At 52.7% G+C, this 26,106-nt stretch overlaps 3 protein-coding genes across 14 annotated transcripts in view; 2 read left to right on the plus strand and 1 right to left on the minus strand.

The window, feature by feature from the left end:
- LOC146767617 (uncharacterized) overlaps window positions 1-7,776 on the minus strand; it is a 311,220-nt gene extending 303,444 nt beyond the window's left edge. For 8 of the 9 annotated variants that reach the window (XR_014955155.1, XR_014955154.1, XR_014955160.1 and 5 more), the window contains exons 1-2: window positions 7,615-7,776; window positions 1-4,731 (exon numbers count right to left, since the gene is read on the minus strand). The exon at window positions 1-4,731 is cut by the window's left edge. The gene's annotated coding sequence lies outside the window, so the exon portion shown is untranslated. The remainder of the gene's footprint in view (window positions 4,732-7,614) is intronic. The other variant, XR_014955162.1, reaches the window with a different exon arrangement.
- A 103-nt stretch (window positions 7,777-7,879) lies between these two features.
- PITX2 (paired like homeodomain 2) lies at window positions 7,880-22,180 on the plus strand. 4 transcript variants are annotated; one of them, XM_085578972.1, is made up of 5 exons: window positions 7,880-8,009; window positions 10,282-10,337; window positions 17,806-18,072; window positions 18,836-19,041; window positions 20,868-22,180. In XM_085578972.1, exons 2-5 carry the CDS (start codon window positions 10,292-10,294, stop codon window positions 21,429-21,431), a joined length of 1,083 nt encoding a protein of 360 aa, XP_085435098.1. In that variant the 5' UTR covers window positions 7,880-8,009; window positions 10,282-10,291; the 3' UTR covers window positions 21,432-22,180. The 4 variants fall into 4 exon arrangements, with proteins under 4 accessions (XP_085435098.1, XP_021381197.1, XP_085435100.1 ...); XM_021525522.3 differs by lacking the exon at window positions 17,806-18,072; XM_085578974.1 differs by lacking the exons at window positions 7,880-8,009; window positions 17,806-18,072 and adding an exon at window positions 9,743-10,031.
- Window positions 22,181-22,808: 628 nt separating this feature from the next.
- Window positions 22,809-25,816, plus strand: LOC146767618 (uncharacterized). The gene is made up of 2 exons (XM_085578975.1): window positions 22,809-23,102; window positions 23,580-25,816. The coding sequence occupies exons 1-2, from the start codon at window positions 22,932-22,934 to the stop codon at window positions 24,042-24,044; spliced, it is 636 nt and encodes a 211-aa protein (XP_085435101.1). The 5' UTR covers window positions 22,809-22,931; the 3' UTR covers window positions 24,045-25,816.
- The last annotated feature ends 290 nt before the right edge of the window (window positions 25,817-26,106 follow it).

Genomic DNA, 26,106 nt, shown 5'->3' on the forward strand with positions numbered 1-26,106 from the left:
CATGTTCCATGAGGAGCATCCCCAGTTAGAGTCAAAGGTGAAGGAATGATCCAGCTGAATGGAGAACTGGTTTATGTGGCATGATCTCCTCAGGAGATTCTCTCGACAGCGGATTCTTTCACTCACCAGTGAAAGCAGCTGGGAAGATGCCTCTCACTGCACCAAGCTGCCTCTGTGTTCAGCAGGGTGGTACAACCCTGGCAGAACCAGAAGACACACTGCTCTCCTGGTAAGCAAGATTCCTGAAAGCAGAGAAGAGTGAGGGAGAAACCTGCTAGCAAGCTCTCCTCTTCTGCTTTCTTGTCTTCTTCATTCCCAAAATCAAAATTAATACCAAGAACATTTTCCCTTTTCTTGTCAAGTTTGACCTCAAAGTCAGTGTTTTTTCTACCTGGGGAATACTAAGACACTCCTACAGTGTACCTATAAACTTATCTTTTAGCTTAGGTCTTGGACTTTATGTGTTTTTTTAACCTGATAATATTTCCAACTCTATTCTTTATTTTATTATACCCACATTCTTCTTCCAAACACTTTTCAGTAAGCTGTGCAAACATGCCTAAAAATATGGCTTTTCATGATTGCCACTATGTCATCAAGAGCCTTTTTACCTAACCTGCCACATCAGGCTAGCCATAAATTTGAATAACAGATCACATCATAAATTCCATCAAAACAAATATTTTTCTGAAAGCATTCAACATCTTCACTGATGGAGGTGGTCAGAATAGCTCCATATAAAATTAGGGAAAGGGACAATAAAAATAAAATAGAGAAGTAGCCCTCAGCTGGTGAAGAAAATTTAGCACTAGGTCTCCAAGTTAAATACTTTTTAAATGCAGTGTCTAATATGGAGCCAGCACTTGGACACAGTATATTACAGTGAGTAAGAGAGCTTGGCCACACTCCCAGATGGAGAACAACCCACCAGGTGCTGCCACCTTTGCCCTTCCTTAAGTGATTTTCCCAAATGCCACTTAATACTTTAACCTTCCTAAATCGTGGAGAGTTCCCAAAGGCTGGGGCACAGCCTGACCAGCAGCCGCCCTGGGTTGGTGGGGGTGTGGTGGGGGTGCTGCTGAGGGCTGGCACAGGGGCAGCAAGTCCTGCCCAGTGGGTCAGGAGCATCAGGGCTGGAGCCTTCCCTCACAGCGACAGGGCTTCCCAGGCTGTCCCGGTTAAACAGCTGGGCTGATGCTCGGCTCCGTTTCCCTTGCTTTCAGACAGCTCCTCAGGCACTGAAGCCTGTCTTGAATCTGGCCACATCCCATCACCTCATGCCATAGAGGAAGGCAATGGCAGGTGTCCTTTCCAACACAAGAGCGAGGTCTCCCCACTCTGGAAGGGATTTTTCCCTCCTTTTCCTCACTCCACTGCCAGCAGGGATGGGGGTCTGTGATCCCCTGCACCCCTGGGTGGGTTTGTACATGTGCCAGCCATGGGTGGGGAGGCAGAGCGGTGGCTGCAGTGAGGCTGCTGAGCAGTGCCCCTCAGGCCTCTCACAGCCAGGCAGCGCAAGGGGTCCTGCCACCCACCCAAACCTGACTGTACATCCCGAAAACTCATATCAGAACTTCAAAGCACACACAACACCCCTTTCCAAATATTCTTACTGAGAAGAACCATCAGCCAGGACAGAGGATGCCCTCTGTGGCCTTCCATGGTGAGGGGGCAATTGCGCTGAGGGACTGAGGGTGTGGGGCACCCGCACCAGGGCAGGGACCGCCCAGAGAAGGCAGAAAGGAGACAGAAAGGTTTGCTGTGAGGAATGATGCGACATCAGACACAGACAGTATTTTCAGTGTGCATCTACCTTTTCAGCCACGTGTAGCTCAGCAAAGATAGCAAGACCCAGGAATGGATCGATTGCACATCATCACACTGAATGATCACGAAATCATGTGTGAGAGGAGAGCAAAGTCCAAGTAATGCACATTTACTTCATGTGCTTCAATAAGCTTAATCACAACTGTGTTATGCCCAAAGGAGGAAAGAGTATTGTTTGGTAACAAAACCACAATATAAAGATAATTTAGGGTCATTCTGCCATCATTTCTCCCCCTTCTCCTTCAGAAACACTCAAAGGCCACAGCCAAAGATCACACATTTTAAGCAGAGCATTTTGCAGCTTGAGAGATGGACTGGCAGCAACAAAGGCAAGTGAGACACAGGAGAAGCAGTCGCTTGATGAACGTGACAGAGGCTCCCTGAAGAGGCTGAGCACAAACGCTGCCAGAACTCGTGGCATGAGGGATGGGTCCCTCCGTGCTGCAACAGACAGGAGGTGTGACACCTTGCCTGCTTTCCAGATGAAAGTGGCAGGGAGACCGTGACACTCCAACACTGGCAGCACTGTTGTAGTGTAGTACCTGTTTTTTGAAAAATGTGACATCCTCTTCAGCCTACACCTGCAGCACTTACCAGAAGATCTAATTTTACCAAGTATGGATGAAAATAAATTAAGCAACTACACAGAGATTTTGGGTTTCCATAACCTTTGGAAAATATTTTCAAAGCAACATAGAGAGTTGTGTCAAAAAAAAATCCAAGTGGCACCTCTTCTAGGGTTTTTCTACTAAACTCCCAAATCTTTCAAATTTGAATCCAGCTCCTGTAAAATAACAAGGAGTGGTTTCATTCATTCCCTATGCTACAACATGACGCTGCTGAGAAGGAAGTTCAATGGCAGTATTGCAAAGTGTCAGGCACATAGCGAGAAGACAGACATGTTAAATACACTGTACTGGTTGCAGGATGTGAGCAAGGCTATGAGCTGAAAATTTCTGTCACAAATGACTGAAGCCATATAAAGAGGCTTGAAAATGAATGCTAGGCTGTCGAATTTCTACTGATGGGTGGCGCCATCCTATGAACCAGAATTTTGAGGAGCTGAGGCTCAACAGAGAGTATAAGATTGAGGTATAATTACACAGTCCTGGTTGCCATACCCGAGCAGGTGACCCACTGGAAATGGGAAAGGGGGGACAGACACAGCAAACAGGGATGTCATCAGCCTTATTTGATGGGCAGATGTGACCTGGTGGGACTGGCATTTCCTTGGAAAGGACAATGCCCCTTCAAAGCTAACAAGGGTACAAAATGCTAAATAACAGCCTGCTGGGCTTTCACAGCCTGGGTCCAGGCACTGCTGTGAGGTGGACAGAATCAGATGCCAAAATAGCTGCTAATCCAAGCCCTCAGCTTTCTGATACTAAAATAAAGAACAACCACATATGGGAGGGGTGGAGAGGAGGGGGAATAAAACAAGAAAAGGGGGTGGGAGAAAATGATGTATATAAAGGATGGGTTTTGCTTTGTCCTGCAGAAACAGCAGCCAGAGTAGGAAGAAGGAATGTGCATGTGTGTCTATACCATGTGGGAAGAAGGCAGTGTATTTCTCTTCAGCCAAGAGCATGCTGTCATCTGTCAGCATTGTACGCCTGTGTACAAGCAACACCAAACACTATTTGCCTCACAGTGCCTTCGACAATATGTTTTTTGTGTTGATTTCCTCATCTGAATTTTCCTTTTTTTCTCCCATGCTCGGAGTGTATACATCCAGTTTTGATGACACTCTTAACAGCTGGCTGCAGACAAGTCGCAGGCTTGCATGTCTGGCTGAGTGTAACACACACATATGCACACACACAAGCACACACACACACACACACACACACCCCTTGTCTTGACCTCTCTCCCCTTCTCTTCTGAGATCCGCTGCATTTGAAGTGTTTTCTTTAGCAACTCCCTTCACAGGCTCACCTCCCTGGCCCACGGAGGGCTGATCCCCAGACCTGCTTTCGGTCTGGGAGAAAGAAAGGGGGCTTCGGGGGGGTGCGCGCCTCGGCAGCCGGGAGGAAGAGCGGTTTCACTCCGCTGGCCCCTCCGCAGCGCACCGCGGCTGCTCCGCGCCCGCGGGCTCGCTGGGTCGCTGCGCCGGTGGACCGAGAGCTCCGGCCTGCGGGGAACAGAGGCTGGGGCGGGAGGGGATGGGGTCATCTGGGTGCAGGACTGCGGCTACAGCGGTGGGAGCAGGAGGGAGACACGGAGAGTTTATGAGTGGTTAAAAAAGTTCGGATAAGCAAACTCTGGCGCTGTCAAATATCCCCCCTCCGCCCCCCGCCTCTCTTCTCCTCCTCCCCCCCTTTTTTCCCTTTTTTTTCTTTTCTTTTTTTTTTTTTTTTTTTTTTTAATAATTTTAAGGCAGTTGATGTGGTAATTAAGAATTTGGTGAGAGTCTGGGCAGGTCACCTCGTTTCTCAGATCAGAGCCCCATCAGAAATTCTTTCAAGTGTCCTTCTGCGTCGCCAAAGATGACAACAGCAAATCAATAAGTGCTTGAAATGAAAGGGGTTGCTGGCTAGCCCCCGAGGCTACAGATTTTCGTACCGCCGGTCTTTTTTTTTTTTTTTTCTTGTTTCTTTCTTTTTTTTTTCTTTTTTTCATTTTTTTTTTTTCCTGAACTTCTCGCATTCCTTTGCACTGCCTCTCCCAGGAAGAGCTACCTTTTTATGCCTAGTTTCATGACGAAGGTAAGTGCCGTGTTAGCATCTCTTTGGCGGGACGGGCCTCGCCAGCTGTGATTGCTCTTCCCTGCTTCTAGCAGACGGTCGCTGCCGGGAAGATGCGAGCCGAGAGCGGCTCCGGCCGAGGGCATCCGCACCCGCCCGGGAAGCGGCGACTGCAGGCTCGGAGCACAGAGGCAGATATTTGCGCTTCTTCTTCTTTTTACTTAATTATTAAAAAAAAAATAAAAAAGATAAGGAGAGAAAGAGAGAAAGCGTAAATAAATATATGTAATTTTTTAAGAATAATAGAAGAGGGGTAAGGGATCAAAGCAAAGGAAAATAAATATGGGAATCACTGCATATATTGCTCTGTGTTAGCAGAGGTTGCTTCGCTCCGGTTCGCATCGTCATCCCTGCCTCTAATGTAACCCGATTTAACAATCTTCCTAACGAACGACGTCCTCGGGACGTTTTAATTAGGCAATTCATTAGTAAGTCAATACAGACATTTATATTTTCTTTCAGATCAAGTGGTTAAGCGCTAATTTCGAAATAATTATAAAACACTAGAATTCGCGAGGCGTAATAATTTTAATTTATATGCAAATCAATGGGTCCATTTGAAATGCTTAATTTTTTAACAATTACTGTATTGTAGCATCGGAACGAACAGCCTGAATGAGCAATTTGAAACCAGATCTGGACAGGAAGAAAATATTCGAGCAGCCCAACAAATCAATAATGTTTGAGTGTGTTAAACATAGCCAGCTATAGGTATTTACATACTCGTTTGCTGACAGATAAGGAGCTCAGAGAGGTGGGAGGAGAGGCCGGGGGGAGACGGGAGGGTTTGCTTGCGAGGGCTGAGATCATAATCCGGGAATGAAGAAAGTAAATGCTCGTGAATTGCCCCATCGCGCACTTCGGAGGATAACTCCCTTTTCCGCCGGTCCCCAGCGCTGGCGGCCTGCGCCAGACGCTGTGGGCTGCCCGAAATACAGCTGGGCTCTGCGCTCAGGCACCGCTGCAAACGCTTTGAGGTTTTTTATGTTAGTTAGTCGGCTTGGTATTTTGAGTTTGGTTTTTTTTTGTTTTTATTTTGGGGGGGGGAGGCTTTTTTTTTTTTTTTCTGTATCTTCCTTTCCTCCCTCGTCCCTGGGCGGCGGGAAAGCTGATCAGACTCTCCTTTGCCTCATCCACTCTGTGACCCGGAATCACCCAGGGAAAAGCCCCACGGCACCCGCCGCAGTCGGGAGCACGGCTGGTGCGCCGGGTGCCTTGCAAACGGATAGTCGCCATACGTTTTAAGAAAACAGCTTTTCCGTCTCGTGGGGCGATAAATAACTCCGACCTTCTCCCCAAGCGGTTCGGAAAGCCGGGTTGCCTGCCAGGGGCCGGGACAGAGGGCTCTCCGGGTGGCTCTTCGCGTCCCAACCGGGCCGGGGCAGCTGCAAGCCCCCGCCACTGCCGCCTCACCCGCCGAGGAGCGGCTCCGGAGCCTCCTCGGGGGTTTTAAAGCTGTTGTCACTGCGCTGGCGAAAGGGAGGAGATAGACTATAAATACAGCCGTCGCGCCCTTTGCTCGCCCTGAAATCTATTATTACATTTATTGCTTTGACAGAAGGGGGAAAAAAAAAATTGAAATCCTCGTATTAAGTCGGCTCCATAGTTTCCAGACACCCTGGAACCCCTCTTCCACGGCAGCATGTCTAATGTATTCCCTGGTGATTCTAGGCATTAATTAGTTGTTTAATAGGAGTATGACTAAAAATGTAAAAGAAGGATTAGGAGCGTGAAACGTATGTCCAGCTCCTTCCACACACTCGAGGAGGGAATGAAAATCATCCAGTATCTTATGTTTCTCCAGGAGGCATTTGCATTTCCCACCAGCTGCTCACTTTAGCCTCTCCGGGGCGGACGGAGACTGCTGCTGCCCGGCGCGGAGGCCGTCGATGAACGGCGGGCGGTCCCGCTCCGCGGCCGCGCTGCCAAGGCGGGTGTCCCAGCCTTCCCTGCCCAACACACAACGGGGCTGGGCGTGCGGGGAAGATGCACACCGGCGCAAGCAGTTTGCTTCTCCCGGGTAAACAAAAGTGAGAGGTGGGAGCTGTGAGTCCCTCTCACTCCTGCTCTTTCTTCGGATGAGCGGAGAAACTGGATTTCACCTGGCAGAGCGCTCCCAGGGATAGAAACGCAGGTAGCCAAGGGCGCAGTAAACTAATTTAGTTTTCCCTAGATTTTCCCACACGATTTCTTATCTTGTGAGAGAAAGTCACCCCCTCCACTTGGCGCGGCGACCGCTGCAGCGTCGCAATCAAAGGGCTTTTCTGAGCACACCGTGGAGCGGTCGTGCTGCCGGCTGCGGCTGGGCTGACTTAAAGACCCGCGGAAAACTTGGCCTCTTCCGAGGGCTCTCTTTCCACTCCAGCAATAACTGCCTAGCCCCCTGCCCACGGCTATAAATAACTAAAATTCACTCCAGGCTGAAATAATTTTAAAATAGCCACAAAGAGATCAGGTGTAGCCTCCGAGTTAGTAAAGCGCCTATTTTATTTTCGCGTGGTTCCTCTATAGACAAAGCCGCGGAAACGCTGCGAGAAAAACCGATCGCTTTAGTTTGATCTGAATAGGGAAATCCGGCTTCGATATTTTCTTAAACACGGAAAACGCCGCAAAATCGAAAATAAATTTCCCCCTGGAGGCAGCTTGATGTCCTTTGGGGAAAAGGGAGAAAGAGTAGTCTTTTCTCGCTATCGTGCGTAAATGATGCAGGGCAAGTAACAGAGAAGAGCGGCAAGATTTCGGCTATCCCGGCACTGCGCTACCGATAAGGCACGAAAAAGAACATCCCTCATTAAAAAAATAGAAATATATATATATGTAAGAAGTAAGAAAAAAATGGGTAAAAAAAGAAAAAAGTGGGTTAAAACAGGAAACCGAGACCTCTCCCAGTAAGCTGCCGATCCCTCTTCACACCTGGTGCAAGGACAGCCACCGGCCCGGCCCGGGAAACTTCGGCCACAGTTACTTGTGCCCCCCTCCCCAGCCGGGCGGAGCAGGGCGCGCCCTGCGCGGGCGCGGAGAGGCCACGGCCGTCCTCGCTCACCTCGGTTTTCCTCTGGCTACCTAGCCCGCCGCCGCGCCGCCTCCGCCGACTTTTGTCCTTCCTCCTGCCCCCTGCCCCCTCCGCGGACGGGGGCTGCCACCGCCGCCGCTGCGCCCGTGCCCGCGGAGAGCCGCTGAGCCGCCCGCCCCGGCCCGGCCCGGCCCGGCCCGGCCCGGCCCCGCGGCGGCGGGGAGCGCTCGGCGGAGCCTGTGTGACGTCAGGGCCCGGGGAGGCGGGCGGGGCGGGGCGGGGGCGCGGGAGGGCCGGGGAAGGAGGGAGCCAGCGGCGGCTCCGCGGCCCCGCAGCCAGCGCAGGAGCCCGGCGCGGCCCCGCCGCCCCCGCCAGCCACAGGCACCAGCAGCGAGAGAGCGGGGCGGGCAACGCAACCGGCCCCGGTGAGTGCGGGAGGCTCGGGGGGTATCGGCGGGACGGGCGAGAGGCTACCCGGCAGGTCCAGGCTCTGCGGACCCCGGGAGGAGCAGCGGGACCGCGGGCCGGCCGGGCAGGGTCTTGCGGGCTCGGATTGCTGATGTCCTCCCGGGCGGCTGCGGCCCGTCCCGCAGCGCTGTCGGTGGGGGAAGCAGCGCCGCCCCCGCGCCGTTTGCCCGCCGTGCTGGTCCCGCTTCCCCGGCGGGGCGGGCGCCGAGGAACCGGCCGCGCAGGCAGCGCCTTCCTGCCGCGGAGACGCGGACCGGGAGGGGAGCGGCAGCGGCGCCGGCACGGGCTCGGGCTGCCCGAAAGCGATGCGGGCGGGTCTGCCGAGCCGGCTGCGGCGTCCCCCACCGGCATCGCCAGCGAGAGAACGGCGGGGCACGGCTGCCCCGCGGGCACCGCGGAGGGCTAGGCCCCGCACGGAACCCCCCTTTCGTTTGAGAGCCAGCGGCCGCGGGCCTCTGGCGGAAAACCTCCCGCCAAAATCACGGACCACAGCATTTCGGGCGGTGCGATCCTTGCCAGGCGACTCCAGTTTTTTGGGGATTATGGATTTTTTTTTTTTTTTCCTCGAAAGAACAGTGATAGATACCTATAAAGAAAAGAAATATAATCCCGTGTGACTCCGCTTTCCTGTCCGCGCCCTGCAGTTGCTCTGAGCAGGTTGCTGCTAGAGGGCCCGGCCGTGGAGAAAGGCAAGGTCGCACGGCTGGTGCGTTTGCTGCGGCTGTGGGCGCGCAGAGGTACGGTGGTATTTAAATCTGAGTACTCGGAGAAAGGGAAGTGCAAAAGCAAGTGGAGTTGCTTTCGTTTGTGTCGCCGGGCTGGAGACAATAGGAAAACGCTCCACTTGGCCCCGTGCTGCGATGTGCCTTGCAACGAAAATTAAGAGATACGGAGAGGAGAAAGGGAAGGAGCAATACGAGTGAGGAAAGAATAATAATAATCCATTCGAGAAAGGCACTTTTCTCCGAGGAGACCGGCATTTCAGTAGAGAGGAAAAACTTCCCCTCGGTGTCGGGGCGTGTGCGTGGGGGGAGCCGTGTGTCTCCACTCGTGAGATAAATCAATCTCAGAGGCAGGCCGCGGGGGAGGGCATTTGTCACGCAGGACTAATCTTGACGGAGACCGATCCCGAAATAAGGACCATCGGCGAAGAATTGAGGTTCTCTTAAAAGACTTCCCGATTAATTTAGGCACTGCTCGTGTGCTAGGCCCGGCTGCTGGAGGGAGTGGAGTTCCTCCCTGGCGTCGTTCATCTGGGAATATAAATCGCCATGTCACGACACGACCACGAGGAATCCCGATATAACCGCACCTTCCCGTTTCCTTTTTCCCTTTACCCTTTTTTTTTTTCCTTATTTTTATATATTTTTTTTTTATTTCCCCTCTTTCCTCCCCTTTTTTCACGGCCTTATCCTGCTTGCCCGGTGGATGGTGTAAAGGCCGGAGCCCCCCAAGGCTTTCTCGGTGGGTGCTGTGTCTGGTGCTGCTGATCCCGAACATGCCTCGGCTCCAGGCTGCCGGATTTCTAAGCACCAGCTAATAATGCGCCCGGTCCAGACATTAAAAAAGAAGCGAAGAAGAAGAAGAAAGATTACCGAAATGATGGTGACATGCAAATTTCCCTCGAAATTATCATAAGTAAACATTTGAAGCCTGGACTAATAAAATCCCATCTGTGTTACTTCATATCGAGTTAGTAGAGAGCTGTGATAATGAATTTTGTAATATCTCACGAACAGACATCTCAATCAGGCACTAATCCTGTGATTTTACTGCCCGACCTCTCAGATAGAGGGAGGCGGCGGTGGTGGCCGGGGAGCGCGGAGGCGCAGCCGCTGCCGCGCAACTTCCGCCGCCGTGGGGGAGCGGCTGCTGGTACCTACTGTCCTGCGGCACCCCTGCCACCGGGATCGGCCTGACCCGCGGCTGAGCACGGCGACGAGATTAGGACACTCCTCCGCGTGCCCAAATAACTAGAGGTGCGGGGAGGCCAGAGGGTTCGACGGGCTGGGGAACAGCCACGGGTGTTTGCGCCTGTCCTGTGGTGTGACTTTGGTGGGACCTGAGGCTGAGGCAAGGAGAGGGGACACTGCGCGTATCGCTGGAGAAATGTGCGCGATCCAGCCCGACCGTCGTTGCGACGTAGCTCGCGGGGCGGCTGTGTTTCGGGTTTTTGCACGTACTCTTCAATCCCAAAGTAATTGTTTTAAAACAATTCATCTTTTGCAGATAACGGGTAATGGAGTCCAACTGCCGCAAACTTGTCTCCGCCTGTGTTCAGCTAGGTAAGAGACACCACCGCCCGCCGGGCCGGAGGCACAGCGGCCCCGCTGCCGTGCGGAGCGGTGCGCGGGTGTGCAGCCAGGCGGGGAAGCGGCGCCACCTCCGCGAAGCGCTGCGCAGCGTCGGGCGCTGACCACCCACCCACCCAGTTACCTCTCCCCTGCACCCCCCACCGTGTCCCCGTCCCCAGGCGCGCAGCCCGCCGCCGTCGAGCGTCTTTATTCCGAAGGTGGACACCTAAATGGGGAGATGAGCGAGGGGCGCTGGAGGGCCGCACGGAGCCCGCCGGCAGCACGGTGTCCGGGCGGCCGCCCCCAGCGCCAGGGACTCGCGGCGGCCGCTCCGCGGGCGCGCTGCGGGGCGGCGGCGGCGGCGGCGGCGCGTCGGGCCCGCCTGCGCGGCGCCAGGGCGCCCTCTGCTGCCCGCCCGCGGCGCGCTGGGCGCCGCTTGCGCCCGGAGGTGCGCGGCCGCGGGAGAGGGCAGGGAAAGGCGAAAGGGGAGCGCGCACCCCCGCGGCTGCGGCCGCGCACCGGCTCCCGCCGCCAGCGCGCGTCCCCCAAAAAAAGCATCGCTGTCAGCGCGCCGTTTAGACACCCGCAGCGTCGCTCTCGTATTTATTTTTATTTTCTATTTTTTGACACCACCCCCTCGCCCGTAAACAAGCTGCCAGCCCTCTCCTGCCCCCAGAGGTAGGCACCCCCACAGCGCCCCGTCTGCAGTAGAGCGAGCTCCTGTCTCTCTTCCCATGCCCTTTTCAGGGGGTCTGACAGGCGAGCCCGAGGGGTGGTAAAGAAAAACAGCAATGCAAACATATTACAAAGAAGAAAACAAGCGCTCTGTATTTCGAGAGACTGTTTAATCCAAGATAAACGTAATTTTGTTTAAATAAAATACATTAACCTGAATTAATAATACAGGAAACTAGAGTGAATTAATAATGCACGTATTCCTGGTCTCGTGGTTAAACACTTCCTTGTAAGAATACTGTATTAACCCTGTTTGGCCAAACAGCTCGCTATTTCTCAAATAACATCCAATGATTTCAGGACAGGCCACGTCCCCTTCTCGAATCCACCCGCCCCCGGGGACTTCAAACAGGATTTGCTAGCTGGACATCAAAACCCCTAGAAGAAGGAACGCACAGGCTAAAGGAAGGTTAGCGAGCAAAATCCGGGGTAATTCCAAACGCCAAAGTATTACAAACCGATAATTTTTAATCCCGGAAACATACACGATATTAAATTGTGCACAAACAGGCTTTACCAGAGTCTGGCACTTTTTCCCTCGCCCAGTAATAATTGTTAAATAACGTGGAAAGGAAGGGTGACATTGCTTTATATATGGTTTGCAAATAAGAAAGGCCTTTTTACCCTCCCCTGCCTTTTCTTCCCGATGAACAGGTGGTCTTAATCAAAGCCCCTAGCACGATCTAATGGGAAAGTGGGGACCTTTCTGATATAATAAATTTATGAGCCCTTCCAAGTCAGCTTTATTCAACTAAGTATTTATAAAAGTAATATCCACATATGCTCCCTGACACGGTAACTTTAACTTCCTCTGCCGAGAAACAAATGGTTATTTTCTTAAACATCAATTATGAACCTGGATTATTGTAGTACACGCAAAATTTCCTGCCTTGTTACCGTACCAGCCGGTCTTTTTTTTACTCGCCGGGCTGCAGGGGAAATTGCTATCTAAACACCTTTAATGCCATTAATTAAAACATTCGTCCGAGCCCAAGAAGCAACGAGGTGTTGCCTGACCATTAAAATGCTCCCATTTACGGGGAAGGGAAGCGCGACGACCTCGGATACGGATATATCCGTGAAGATATGGGAATATATTCCTGCAGATATGGGGATGAACCCTGTGTGCTCCTCAGTCCCTGCCTCTGTGCGACGGATAATGGCAAGTCCTGAGACGCCCTGAGCTGCTCGGGCGACTTGCTGTAAACCGTAGAAATCACGGGTGGTTTATCGTGATACCGGAGGGGTTTGTTTGGTCTTGGCTTTGATTTGCTTAAACCCGCACGGTACTCGTTGATTTTTGTTTTGCCTGACCGTAAGGACGATTTTGTTTGCAAAATTTCTGATCCTTGGGGATGGCTGCGGGGAGGTGGGCAAGGAAACAGAGGTGACTGGGGACCCCTCTCTGTCACATTTCAGCTTTGAAAATTATGAGGGCGGTGAGGTAATTTGGCTAGATAGGCACCATCGGTGCCCATGAGGAGAATGATCGCTAACTAAAACCACGGGCAGTAATAGCAAAACATGCGACTGTTTTGTCAAATCGATGGTTCTGCGAAAGGAGGAAACGAAATTCAGTAGGAGACCCTCCAAAACTACACGGCACGCCGGGTTCCCGTGGGGAATGGGGTGCAGAGGGGAGGGTGCTCCAGAAGAAACGAGTCCGTGGCCGTGCTGAGGAAAGGAAAATGGGGAAGTATGAAAATATTATTGCAGCCTAGAGTGTCAAACGCAGCCCGCCGGGTGTCAGATTTCTTCAGAGAGACAGGAAAATTGCTGAACTTCAGCGCATGCTTCGGCACTTGTAAATGATTGTCGGTGGTGGTTTTGTTTGAGTAATTTTTATGCAGAGCGAAAGGATGCTTAAGGTATTTGTGTGTATGTGTGTATATATATAATCTATATGATTTGTTAGATCTGTGAATTCTACTTAAGGAATCCTTCCCTGTAATCGATATCGATAATCTGGGTATTGCTGAAAACAGCAGCTTCCAGCATAAAACGTTGAAATTACATTCCGTATTATATCGTCATTCAGCATTCCAAATTGATTGTTTAAACACTATAGCTAAAAAAAAAAAGAAAAAAAAAGAAAAAAAAAAGAAAATTTGTCTTAATATTCCCTAGCTGAACATTCTTTTTAAAACAAAAATTTAAAAACCTAACGCTGACTCAGCTTTCCATTCAGACGGGCTGAAGACGCTGCAGCGTGCAAAGCAAAGGTCGGCGGTGCCTTTTTTGAGCCCCGGGAAGAAGTGGGCGCGCAGGCTCTGCCCCTGCGGGAGGGAGCGAGCGCGGGGGGGCTGAGGCGGAGCCGGAGCATCGCTGTCGCCTCTGGGCCGCCAGGCAGAGCCGAGCGGCACCCTCCCCTTCACATAGCGTGGCCAAATTTGTCCCCGCAATTGTGTGACTCGAGCCGTGGAGCCGGGATGTTCCCTGTCCAGGGCGCAAGCACTTCGCTGGTGCGCTGGCCCTGCGCGGCTCCTCGGAAGGTGCGCGCCCCGTCCCACACCCCCCACCAAGCGCAAATTAGAAGTTATTTCTTGCGCTTTGCTTATAGAATTTTCCCCCTCCGCTGTTGGCGCCTGAGAATAATATATGCAGCAGTTGTTAGCCTCACTCCAGGGAAAACTAAATGTATAACGAAAGCTTTTTCGTGAGTAGGAATACACTAACGGAACAATCTGATGTCTTCTTAATCCTATGTAAAAAGCTCTGTAGTCTTCCTAATATTGACTGAATGGGTAATTAATGGCTCTTCATCGAGGAGAATATCCGGTAATCCGAGATAGGCGAAAGACAACAAGCCAAAGGTAAAAGACAACAGGACTAGTTGGAGGCTCTACATAAGAACCAATTTATCCATTTAGGGGAGTATTACGCCTAGAAACAAAGATCTCGTGAGGCGATAAAGGAAAAGTGGGAAAATAAATACCCGCAGGAGGTCTAGCCACCCCCTGGCATCCCCAGCAGAGCCGCTCAGCTCCCGGCCCTGCTCTCGGCCCTCCCGATTGCCGCACCGGGGCGGGCACCGGACATCCCAAATAAACTCAAATAACAGTGTGGAAAAAGTGAAAAAAAAAAAAAAACAAACAAACAAACAAAAAAAAACCCGCACACACACACACACACACAAAAAAAAAAAAAAAATCCAATCAACCAACCTAACAAACAGAGGAAAAAACACACGAAAACTCCCATGAAATTAAAAAGGTGATGCGGAGCGGGGAGCATCCCTGATTCTCCATTTTCGTAGGCGTCCCCGATGAGCCCTGCAGCTCAGGGCTAAAAGGAAAGAGAGCAATTCACAAAATAGTTTTGGGGTTTTCTTTGGTGATGGCAGCCACACGCAGCAGGCGCAGATAGTCGGTACGCGAGTGAGCTGGCGGGGGCGACTTCGTGGCCAGCACCCGAACCCGAGAGGCGATGGGAACTTCCACCAGAAAAAAAAAAAAAAAAAATTAAAAAACACTTGACATTTTAATTGAAACCTTTACCGCTAATATATTACCTGGGTGACTACAATTAGGTTGTTTTTCGGTTGGCTGACAGCTTTTAAAATATTATTTCACTTGGGAAATAAAAGCTTCATCTCAGATTATAGGTGGGTATTTTTGGATTTACGTGATTTATGGTCACCATGACAACTAATGCTGTGTGGTAGCTCTCCTCCTGCCCGGGATGGGGGAGTTTTAATCAAAGGCACGTAAGGAAATGCCGACAGCCTCTCCCTTTGGGCTGCCGGAGCCCGGGCCAGTGTTGTGCACTCCTTTTCAGGGCGCGAGGACGGCTGGAGGGTCTGTCACGCCTATGGCTGTGGGACGCGGGGCTGGAGCTAGGGAAGATGCGATAGGGCGGTGAGGTGGCCGGGCCCTCCTCCTCCTGTCCCCGTTCTCTGGGGAAACGCTCCAGGGGCGGCCTGCCCCGTCAAATGTCCCGAGACAGCGAGGCTGGGCTGGCGGGCACCGGCGGGCACCGGCGCTCGCCCTGCAAGGGCAGAAAGCGCGTAACAAGCGCTCTGCGCCCCGCACGCGGGAGCGACTTTTCGCTTTGAGTCGCGGCGGAAGAAGCCAGCATTGCCTCAAAACGACTAAAAATAAATTAATGCCAAAAAAAAAAAAAAAAAAAAGGTGATGGATGTCCTTCAAGACAGGGATGCATTACCCCGTCTGAAAAAAAAAAAAAAAAAAAAAAAAAAAAAAAAAAAGGGGGGGGGAAGGAGGAGATACCTCCGTATCACCTCTCCCTCTGGCTCCCCCTCCTCAGGGCTTTGCACACTTGTTTTCACCTCGACGTGGGGCTCGAGAGGGAAGCGCCCCCTCCCAGGTGCCCCTCGCTGAGAGGCCGAGGCCGCGCCCGCTTGGCCGGGGCTGGGGCAGCCCCCTGCCCGCGATTTTGGCACGGTCCTGCCATGGCGAAAGGCCGGGGGGCGGTTCTAGGTGCGGGACCACAGAGGTAGCGAGAGGTTAAGAAGAAACTGGGATATGATTGGTAAACAAATTGTGCAGAATGGAGCTGGATTCATATTGACTTAGTTATAGGTCATCTGCTGCCGGTGCAAAGGGAGGAAATATTTACTTTACACATATACTTTATGATCTTGGGGGAATTAGAGGAAATTCAATAAGAAAATGGCTAGAATAATTTTAAACCCCCTATTTAAAAGTCTTAAGCAAATTAGAGTCTTATCAGATTAAAATCCACTACAAATGTAAGAGCATTGTCTCCATCGAAACGCTGTGGGGTCTGAGGAAAGAGATTCTTTGCCAAATCTCAGGGATAAAAACACGTCATTTAAACACCAGATAATGAGCAGAATGTAAATTAATTTAACCTTCTTTACTAACAGGCTGCGAAAGTAATATGTATAATTTAGCGATAACTAAGATTGCGATGGATGATACGTACCTCGAACGAGAATCAGCGACTAAGGAAGACCCTTGAGGAAGGTGGGGGTGGGGTGCGGCGGACGGGATGGGAATGGGACACAGAAAAGTTTGGGCGCTGGGATGTGGGTGTGGGCCACATCAAGAGGAAGCTTTCAGTAACTTTTGAATACCAGTAACCAGCCAGATAGAATGAAGACAGAGACGCAGACCTGCGTTTCCTGCTCCTGGGCTACTTCGGAATCCCCATCCCCAAGACGGCCACAGCTCCTCTGGGCCAGTGTCGGCTCTGCGGGCTAGGGCTCAGGGACGGAATTCCTCGGCCCCAGGAGGACCTGGCCAGCATGGTAGGGCAACCTGTCCCTGCCTTAGACGCGCGTGAAAAAGCCCCGCACCTCCTTCCTGCGAGACACGGGTCCACAGCAGCCTCATTCAGGCGCCATAAGCGGTCCCACGAGTGGCGATTGCGGGACAGTGTAGCCCGTCCCTCTGCTGCCGCTGCCCGGGCGAAGGGTCAAATCCAGTCCCCAAACCTCGGAGAGGGGTTTGAGAAGTTTGTGTGCGGGCGCCGGTCCGCTGTGGGACTTGGTCAAGTTCTGTGAACGGCTTGCGTGGGCTCGGGTTCTTGGGCTGCTCCGGGCACCCCGGGGGCGTGGGATGGTCCCTCCGGGTCCACGCCGAGAATGAGGAATGGTCCCGAGGATTACTGTGCAAGTAAGTGGTAAAACTGGAGTGAAAAAGCCTCCTTGGGGACTAGGTTTTGGGAACCTGGTTGCAGGGAAGGGGTGGGAATGGCGGAACCAAGGAAATAATTTTCCCCCCGTGTACTCCGCCTTTAGTGCGCGCAGAGGAAGGGCAGAAAGCCGGCGAGTGCGGGGACTAGAAGAGTTCGGGGGCTTCTGAGCGCGGTGCGGAGCTTTCCGTAGCTGTGTCGCAGAGGGGAGACTGTTGTCGCTTGCGTTTAATTGTCACTGTTACCGGCACAAGGTCTGCCGTCTAACAAGCCGCGCTCCCGTCCCGCTTATTTTCCACCTCCTCCATGAGGAGGGAATCGGGCTTTGCCCCATCCTACTACAGCGGCTCTGGCAGTGCCGAGCACCCCGCTCCTCACTCCCGCAGGTCCGGGAGTCCGGCGAGGTGCGGAGCGAACGCGCTCGGAGCCGGTCCGAAGGGGTGCCCCGTGAGCCGGCGGCGGAGGCCAGGCTGTCCAGGCGCGGGTACCCCGGCGGGGCACACCGGCGGAGGTTTTTGGGGGGCGGTGTGCCCATCGCCGGGAGAGCGCGGGGGGCGGCGCGGGGCGCGCGGGGCGGGGCGGGGCGGGCGGCGGAGGGGCGGGGCGGGGGCGGGGCGGGGTGGGGCGGGTGACGTGCGGCGCGGGGAAGGCCGCCGCCGGTTTAAGATGTCAGGCCAAGAGGGAAGCGGCTGAGCTGATGCGGTGCGGGGCCGGCCGCGGCGCGGGTCCATGCGCGGGCAGCGGAGAGGAGCGCCCCGCGGAGCGCCGCCGCGCCTCGCCGCCCCCGCCCCGCGGAGCCCCGCGGCAGGCCGGGGGCCGCCGGCCGGGGAGCTGCCGTGTCGCCGTGACGGCTCTTACAGGACCGGACTCGCCCGCTCTCCTGTCGCCGCCGCCTCGCCCCCCCGGGCGGCGGGGGCTTCGAGGCTCGCCGTGCCTCCCGGGCTCTAGTCGAACGTCGCTCGCCCCGGAGCGGCTCCCCGGCCGGCAGCCCTGACCCCCGGAGCCGCGGGGCTGCTCCGCGTCCGCGGAGGGGGCGCTGCGCGGACCCTCCTACACGTACCGACACCTACAGATACACGCACACCTTCTCCTATCGACCCCCCAGGCGCGCACGTAGACTTTGGCGTCCTTTTGCCGATGAACTGCATGAAGGACCCGTTAAGCCTGGAGCGCCTGGGAGCCGGGAATAAGCTGTGCTCCTCCTCACCTTCCTCCTCCTCCTCCTCCTCTTCATCATCCTGCCATCACCACCAGCCCGCGCTGGCCATGGCGACGGCGCTGGCGCCGGGGCAGGCGCGCTCCTCCCTGGAGTCTGCCAAGCACCGGCTGGAGGTGCACACCATCTCCGACACCTCCAGCCCCGAGGCCGCAGGTAAGAGGGGGTGAGAGGCAGGGACCCCAGCCCGACGGGCTCCCCGCAGCCCTGTCCTGCTCCGGCCCGGCTGGCTGCCCGCGGACCGCGATGCGCCGCCGCCCCTCTGCCCGGGAGCGTCCCGCACCCGAGCCGAGATGTGTTTCGTGGTTTTTCGCGTGTGGTGTCTGTGTGTTGGCGTAGAGGAAGATAACGATAAATGTAAGGATAGGCGAGTAGCATGTATAGGCGAGTTACATGAATACAGATCGGCAAATAACGTGGGATTTCATGGGGAGTAATCCCGATACAGACGGACAAATACGGGTATATATGGACAAAGAATATTGTTGCAGGCGGGCGAATAACACGGGTGTAGGTAAGCCAATAAAACGAATTTGGTGTATGCAGACGGGAGAATAATATGGATGCACATAGGCAGAAAGCTTGCATACGGAGAGGCGGCTCCGTCCCGCTGCCCCGGCGGTGGCTGCTCTACCGGGAGGAGCCGCCCGTGGGTGCCCGCGGAGTGCGGAGGAGCCGCAGCGGCGGGAGGCCGGCACGGGTTAATCATTATAGCATCGAGTCGCGTTCGGGGCAGTCTGCGGGATCCAGCAGCGCTGGGGACACGCTTTTCCCCAGCCGCTGGAGAGGAGGTTGAGGAGGCTGAGGCGCCCTCCTTTTCCGCCTTGTTTTTTTTTTCTTTTTTTTTTTTCTTTTTTTTTTTTTTTTTTTTTGTTTTGTTTTGTTTTGGTTTTTTTTTGTTTGTTTCCCCCACTTACAGAAAAGGATAAGAGCCAACAAAGCAAGAATGAGGATGCGGGGCCCGAGGACCCCTCCAAGAAGAAGAGGCAGCGGCGGCAGCGGACTCACTTCACCAGCCAGCAGTTGCAGGAGCTGGAGGCCACCTTCCAGCGGAATCGCTACCCGGACATGTCCACCCGAGAGGAGATCGCCGTCTGGACCAACCTCACCGAGGCCAGGGTTAGGGTAAGTCCTGATACGGCACTCCGGCTCGGAGCAGCGGGGATCAGGGTGGGTTGGGAAAGGGAAGGAGGGCTGAAATGTTTGTAGCTGCTTTCGATTTCGGCTTGTGCGTAAACTCCAGAGCCTTTGCACAAAAGCAGGGCAGAGCAGGACATTTCGGACAAAGCAAGACAGATTGGGATCTCTCTGTGTGTCTCTGAAATATGGTTTGCTGCACGTTTCGCCCTCACCGTGCAAAGCGTCCCTCTCCTTTTGATCGAAACGCTAATAAAAACATTAGCCAAGAAAGCAACTTGGAACAGGCTGCAACCTGCGCTGTCTCTAATGAGAAAAAGATGTAAAATACACAAGAGCTTTTGCTTAACTCCGAGGCACTCCCAACGTGCCCTTCCTTGCATTTTCTATTTCTTTGGGTTTCACAATTCGACGAGCGTTTCTCACCCCCCTCTGAGATTTATGGGACCATCGCGGCGCTGCAGAGATACCGCGGCCGGATCCTACTCTCCTGCAAACACCGCGCTGGGGGCAAAAAAAAACCCCAAAAAACAAAAACCCCAAAAAACCTACAAACCCCAACACAGACACACAAAATGAAGCCTATAAACGGGTCGAACCTTCAGATTTTCGTAAATCCCACATAAATCCTCTCCCCGAGGTCGCTTGAGGAAAGCGAGACAGTGAGAACCGGGGGCGGCAGCGAGCGGGGCCGGCTCTCAGCCCCGGGCTGGCGGTGTTGTCGCCGGGGCAGCCGCGCAGAGGGAACGGGGCCCGGCCGAGCCCAGTGTCTTCGAAGCACGGAGCGCTGTCGGTCACGGAGCGGCTTCCACGGAGGTTTTTGTATCGGTCCGCGCGGTGCCTCCGGAAGAGCCCGTCCCAGTGGTGCCCGGGCGGCCGCCGCCCAGCTTGACCAGGGTGGGGGTTACCACAAACACCCCGGGGTGGTTTCAATACACATGGTAAGGCGGCTGCTGGCGGCTGCCCGACGGGTCAGACACCCAGATGTGGATTGGGAAAGGACACGCTTTTCCCATTGTCTGCGCGGGGAGGGTCCCTTAGATCACATTTAGCACGTTGTTAAATGGTGACTTTTTTTTCCTTTTTTTTTCTTCTTTCTTCCCCCCCCTGCCCCCCTCCCCCCCCCCCCCCCCCATAGAGCAGTCAAACATGTTTGTTTAGAAAGTGGTTTTCGGTTCTGGAAGCTTTCAAGCTAGAGGAACTTGTAGCTTTAACAAACTGAAGCAAGGATTTATTAGTTGCTGACTTCCCCCTCCTTTCCCGTACCACCGCCTTAAATATTCCACGGGTTTCCAGGCGTTTTACTCTCGCTTTTGCACTTTTGTATTTTTCCTGGATGGCTTCAGTATAGGAAAAGCCAAGAGAGAAGGGTGGGGGGCATAAACCCAAGAGAGAAATAAAGGGGTAGGGGGCAGGAGAAAGAGGAGAGAATAAGAAGGAAGCTTTGGCCTCTGTAGCGCGAATTAGAGTATCACAAATTATGTGGAGGGCTGCGGGGGGGTGGGAGGGGGGTGTTTGGGAGGGGGAGTGGGGGGCCGTGGTGAGAGTGGAATGATGGGCCACGAGTCTGTTTGCTAAACCCGAGCGGCCCCGAGGATGCTCGGCTGTCCCAGCCCAGCGCAGGGCTTCACAGAGGAGGAGGTGAATCTATATATGGAGATATATTCATATCTATATATATTAGTATAAATTTTTATAACTTCTATACGGACAGGCTCCGCTGTTGCCCCGAGAACCTGCACAGGGCTGCTGTGGTGGTGGTGGCTCCTGACTAACGCGCATCTCCCTCCCTCCCTTTCCCCCCGTTTCCAAAGGTTTGGTTCAAGAATCGCAGAGCCAAATGGAGAAAGAGAGAAAGGAACCAGCAAGCCGAGCTTTGCAAAAACGGCTTCGGTCCGCAGTTTAACGGCCTCATGCAGCCCTACGATGATATGTACCCCGGCTACTCGTACAACAACTGGGCAGCCAAGGGCCTGACCTCCGCTTCCCTCTCCACCAAAAGCTTTCCTTTTTTCAACTCCATGAATGTCAATCCCCTGTCTTCTCAGAGCATGTTCTCCCCTCCAAACTCCATATCCTCCATGAGTATGTCTTCAAGCATGGTACCTTCTGCAGTCACCGGGGTGCCCGGCTCCAGCCTCAACAGCCTGAATAACTTGAACAACTTGAGCAATCCCTCCCTGAATTCTGCAGTGCCAACGCCAGCCTGTCCTTATGCTCCTCCAACACCTCCGTATGTTTATAGGGACACATGTAACTCGAGCTTGGCAAGTCTGAGACTTAAAGCCAAGCAGCACTCCAGTTTTGGCTATGCCAGTGTGCAGAACCCTGCTTCCAACCTGAGCGCTTGCCAGTACGCGGTGGACAGACCCGTGTGAAACATCCAAGTAGGAAACTGCGTGGGAATCCCTCCCCATTTCCCGCAGAGACTGAGAATTTCACTAGAAAGTAATGGGCACTAGAGAGAAAGAGAAAGGAGGAAAAATCAGAGGCAGAGAGGAAGAGAGAGAGAAAGAGAGAGAGGAGGAAAAAAAAAAAAGAGGAAACCACTGAAATAAGATAGTTCCTTTGTTTTCAAAGGACCTCCTACAGATTCGGAGATCTTTCTTTCACTAAGAGTATTTCAACAGTTACAAGGACATATATATATATATATATATGGACAAATGTTTGACTGGATATGATATGACATTTTAATGTTACTATAAGCTTGTTATTTTTTAAGTTTAGCATTGTTAACATAAAAATGACTGAAAGGATGTATATATATCGAAATGTCAAATTAATTTTATAAAAGCAGTTGTTAGTAATATCACAACAGTGTTTTTAAAAGGTTAGGCTTTAAAATAAAGCATGTTACACAGAAGCGATTAGGATTTTTTCGCTTGCGAGCAAGGGAATGTATATACTAAATGCGACACTGTATGTTTCTAACATATAATTATTAAAAAAAAATTGTGTGAATATCAGTTTTAGAATAGTACCTCTGGTGGATGCAATGATGTTTCTGATATTGCAATGTAAAACATGCCCTGTGTATAACATTTCGTACAATATTATTGTTTTACTTTTCAGCAAACATGAAAAAATGTGTTTTATTTCATGGGAGTAAAATATACAGCATACAGTCCTGTCTGGATTTTTTTATTTACTGAGCCTAGCTGCGCAGTAGCAACTAGTCTGCAATGATTGACTGAGAGTTGACACTGGATCTCGTTCTCTGGCAACGCGGGGTAGTACTTTTGCAATGCAAATAAATGCTGGCGCTTTTTTTTCCGCATTAAAAAAATTATCCCTCGCTCTAACGTTGCATACTATAAAAACATGGGACGTGTACCCCTTGGGTCCTTTTATTTCCCCACAGAGCCCCGAGCAAATGGGTTATTTGACATCGCTGGACTCGAGAATTACCTGCCTCAAAGCTGCTGTATCTCGAGCATAAATTTGTCCTGCTGTGGAAGAAGCTTTTATTACATTAAAAAAAGGGAGTGGGGAAAAAAAAATTAAAAGCCAGCTTGCAAACAAACTGCTCCCGTTCAAAATAATCTGTCCCCTTTGCCGCCCCCTGCGCTCACCTTCTCTCCCTTCCGCGGGGAGATCCTTCATGTAATATTACATTTCTATTTCCAAATCCCCCTTTCAGACATGAAGAGAAACAAAGAGCAGCCCAAATAACCGCAACCCCGTGGAGCGCGGGGGGTGAGAGGTTAGCCCGAGTTTCCTGCGACTTCGTGCTGCAACACGTCGTTGAAGGGAAAGGTCGTGCTCTCGTGTGTTTTGTTTCAAATAATATTGACCCATTCATTCTCAACCTGCTTGTTCGTGAAATTATACAGGATTATAACTTTGCCATCGCCAGACAATTGAAACAAATCAAGATGAATTGCTGCTCGGCCCTCCCATCGGCTCACACCCCGGGCGGGCGAGGAGGGGCTGCCGAGAGGGTGGGCAGCCGCAGGATCCGGAGGGAATATCGAGACACGAAGAAATTCCGCAGGCGCGTAAACTGGCGAGGCGCGCAGGGGACGGCAGGGAGGAAACTCTACGCGGTGAGAGCGAACTTAATCCTTGAGCGGCCTTTGCGCGCTCGTTGCGCGCCTTTGTGAGGTCGGGAGGAGCGGCCGAGGTAGCCCGGGGGTGGGCGGACACGGCGGAGGGGGTTCCTTCCCCCCCAGCGGTTAGACGGAAAGCGGAGCAGAGAAGAGAGGGAGAGGAGAGAGGTCAGCGCCCTGTGCTTTCCCACGAGGAAAATGCTTCCCCCACACGAAATCAGGGTACTCTCCCGTAGGTCAATCTGCAGCGTAGGCAAACCCCAGACTCCACTTTCCCCCCCACTAATTTTTAAATTTTCTTTTAACACTCCTTATTTTTATTTTTTTCTCCCCTTATTTTCTTCCTCATCACATTTTTATTAGATTCTTTCTTGTCTCTCTTATTTTGTTGTAAGTTTGGGTGTTTTAAAAATTATTTTAATATTTTACGCAACTTTGTATTTTCTTTTCCTCTCCTCTGTGTGTTCTTGCCAGGGGGTCGGTGGAGAGAAAGAACCTCGGTGCTTGGGACGGGGGGGGAGGCGGGAGGCTCCCCCTGCTTGTCCGGCCTCGCCGCCTCCCCGACCCAACGCCGCTCCCCTCGGTTTTTCCGCACCGTGTCAACACCTCACCCGGGTGAGTGCCAAGGGCTGCCAAAAATGTCCCCTTTCTCCTCCTCCTCCTCCTCCTCTTCCTCACTGGGCTGCGGGCGAAAGGTCTGAGGGTGACGGCGGCGAAGGGCTGGCAGCCCGGGAGCCCCTCTCGGGGATCAGGGAAGCCGAAGAAACGAGAGAGCTTTTCTGCCCAAACCCTCTCGGCAGGACGGGCTTGGAAATCAGCGAGCGGATCGCTGAGGGTATTGGCACGGTATTTTACACGCTTTTTTCGTCTCTCGTTTCTTCTCGGTGGCTTTGGTTATTTATAGTCTTCTTTTATAAATATAAGTATATACACATATAAAATATCGGTATATATACATGTAAAATCTGTGTCCGCGTGGAGAAATATTAGATCTATAACACATAGTATACACACGTACATTTAGAAGAATAATATATACCGATTCCGGACAAAAGAAAAAAAAAAAATTGGATCAGAGTTTTTTGTTCTACTGTGTAATGGCTCAAACGATGAAAAATCAACGTGACCGCTCAGAGAGGACATAAATCACTCCGAGAGTAGTCTGAATTTCTTTCTCCCCCTAGCTGAAGCCTTGAGGGTCATCATTTTTCTGCGCCACTTGACCAAAGATATAATGTTTTGATTAGGTCGTAAATCAAAATCTTGGGTCGTGGTGGGGTTTCTTTTCTTTCATTTTTTTTCCCGGGGGCTTTACTTCTCCTTATCGGCGGTGGCAGTGTGAACCTGGAACAATGGAGGCCGCCAAGAGGGGGAGAAAAAGCCACAACGAAATGGGGATTTGGAAAAATACCTATTTGCAGAAGCGGGGGGGAGAGTGGTTAGACAAGGGGCTCACACCCCCTCTCACCCCCCTCGCCCTCGGAGAGGCCGATCCTGGCCGCCTGCTGCGCAACCCCCCGCGCCGGGCGTGCGAGCGGGCAGCGCCGTCTGCCTCCCAATCCACATCCCAATCCACATCCCAATCCACAGTCCCGCTGGCCCCCGCAGCCCCCACCACCCCCCGATCGGAGCTGCGGCCGCAGAGCGGAGCCGGGAGCGCGCCCCTTCCAGCCAGGGCCGGGCTCCCTCTCCCCGCGCCGGCGCCCCGGGGCCGTGTCCCGGCCCGGCTCCGTTCTTTTGTTTTCGGACGGTGCCTTCCTGCACTTTGAACCCCGGCGGCGTGCCCGAGTCCCTGGCCGTCATATCGGAGTGCCTCGCCCCGCAAAGGTCAAAATGACGCCCAGATATAGATGTATCTCCTTTTGGTTATTGTCTGCGCTGCCCGCTGTCCTCTCCTTGTTTTGTTTTTAATACGTGAGCGTTCATCCGCGTGTATTTTCCCAAAGCAGCGAGATACCGATCTTTACATACCTGTACAGTTGTTTCTACCTATAAAATAAAAGAACTTTTTTTTTTTTCTTAGACATTCATTAGCATTTTTGGAGGGAAATAACTTCCTTTGGAAAATACCTGACATCTGAGCCCGGGGAAAAGTTTGTTGTTGGGTTTTTTTCTCTTCAATAAAGCCGCGTTTCGGAGGTATTTTTTTTCTTTCAGTAATGCTCCTTTGTGGAGCGGGGGCGAAGGCGTTTGCAGGTTTTCAGCCCGCCTTCCCCCGCCGCCGCGGATGGGGTTGGGGATGGATGTGCGAATGGCGTGGCGGGGGGGTCTCACATGCCGGCTTAAGACAGGGAGGGAGGACAAGGGACCGGCTCACGGCACTGGCGGCTAGCACGCTTTTTCGGGACATATAATTTACCTTGCTAAATGTCTGCTTTGGTACGCGTATTACATATGTAGGTCTGGATATTAGGCACCCGATAGAGCGTAACAGTCAATAATCCAGAAACGTGGAAGGATTTACACTTTCGGAGCCCCATACAATGCCGGACTAATTGATTGCTAAATCTGAAGTTTTTAAAATGCGAACCCATTTTGGAATTAGTTTCTCCGGCCTCCTGCATCTACTTCTAAGAGAGAAAGAGAGGACAAATAAAATAAACTCTAACGTGCAGATTTTAAGCGAAAAGGGAATATTTTTTTTATTGTTTGGGACGGTGTTGGTTTGTTGTTTTTCTTTTTTCGTATGTGTGTTTTGGGGTTTTTTAATGAAAAAAAAAAAAAAGGCATTTGAGGCCGCTCTTCGGACCTCGGCCCCACTTGTGTCAGGCAGATCCGCGGGACTGGAGCGGGCAGAACGGAGCCGGTGCTCCGCGCCTCTGCGCAGGGAGCCAGCCCTCTGGCGGTGCTCGACGAACGTCCGTCTGTCTGGTCGATCTGTGATTTCGGGGACAAGGGTGGCTACTTTGGTCGCTTTCTGACCACCCCCGGCCCGCCCCGAAGTGCAGGGGGCAGCGCTGGTCGCTCTCCCCGCCGCCGAGCCAGGCGGGGCAGGGCGAGC

This window comes from Lonchura striata, chromosome 4 (assembly GCF_050655825.1).
Source record: "Lonchura striata isolate lonStrDom1 chromosome 4, ASM5065582v1, whole genome shotgun sequence".
In the NCBI taxonomy this organism is placed as follows: Eukaryota; Metazoa; Chordata; class Aves; order Passeriformes; family Estrildidae; genus Lonchura; species Lonchura striata.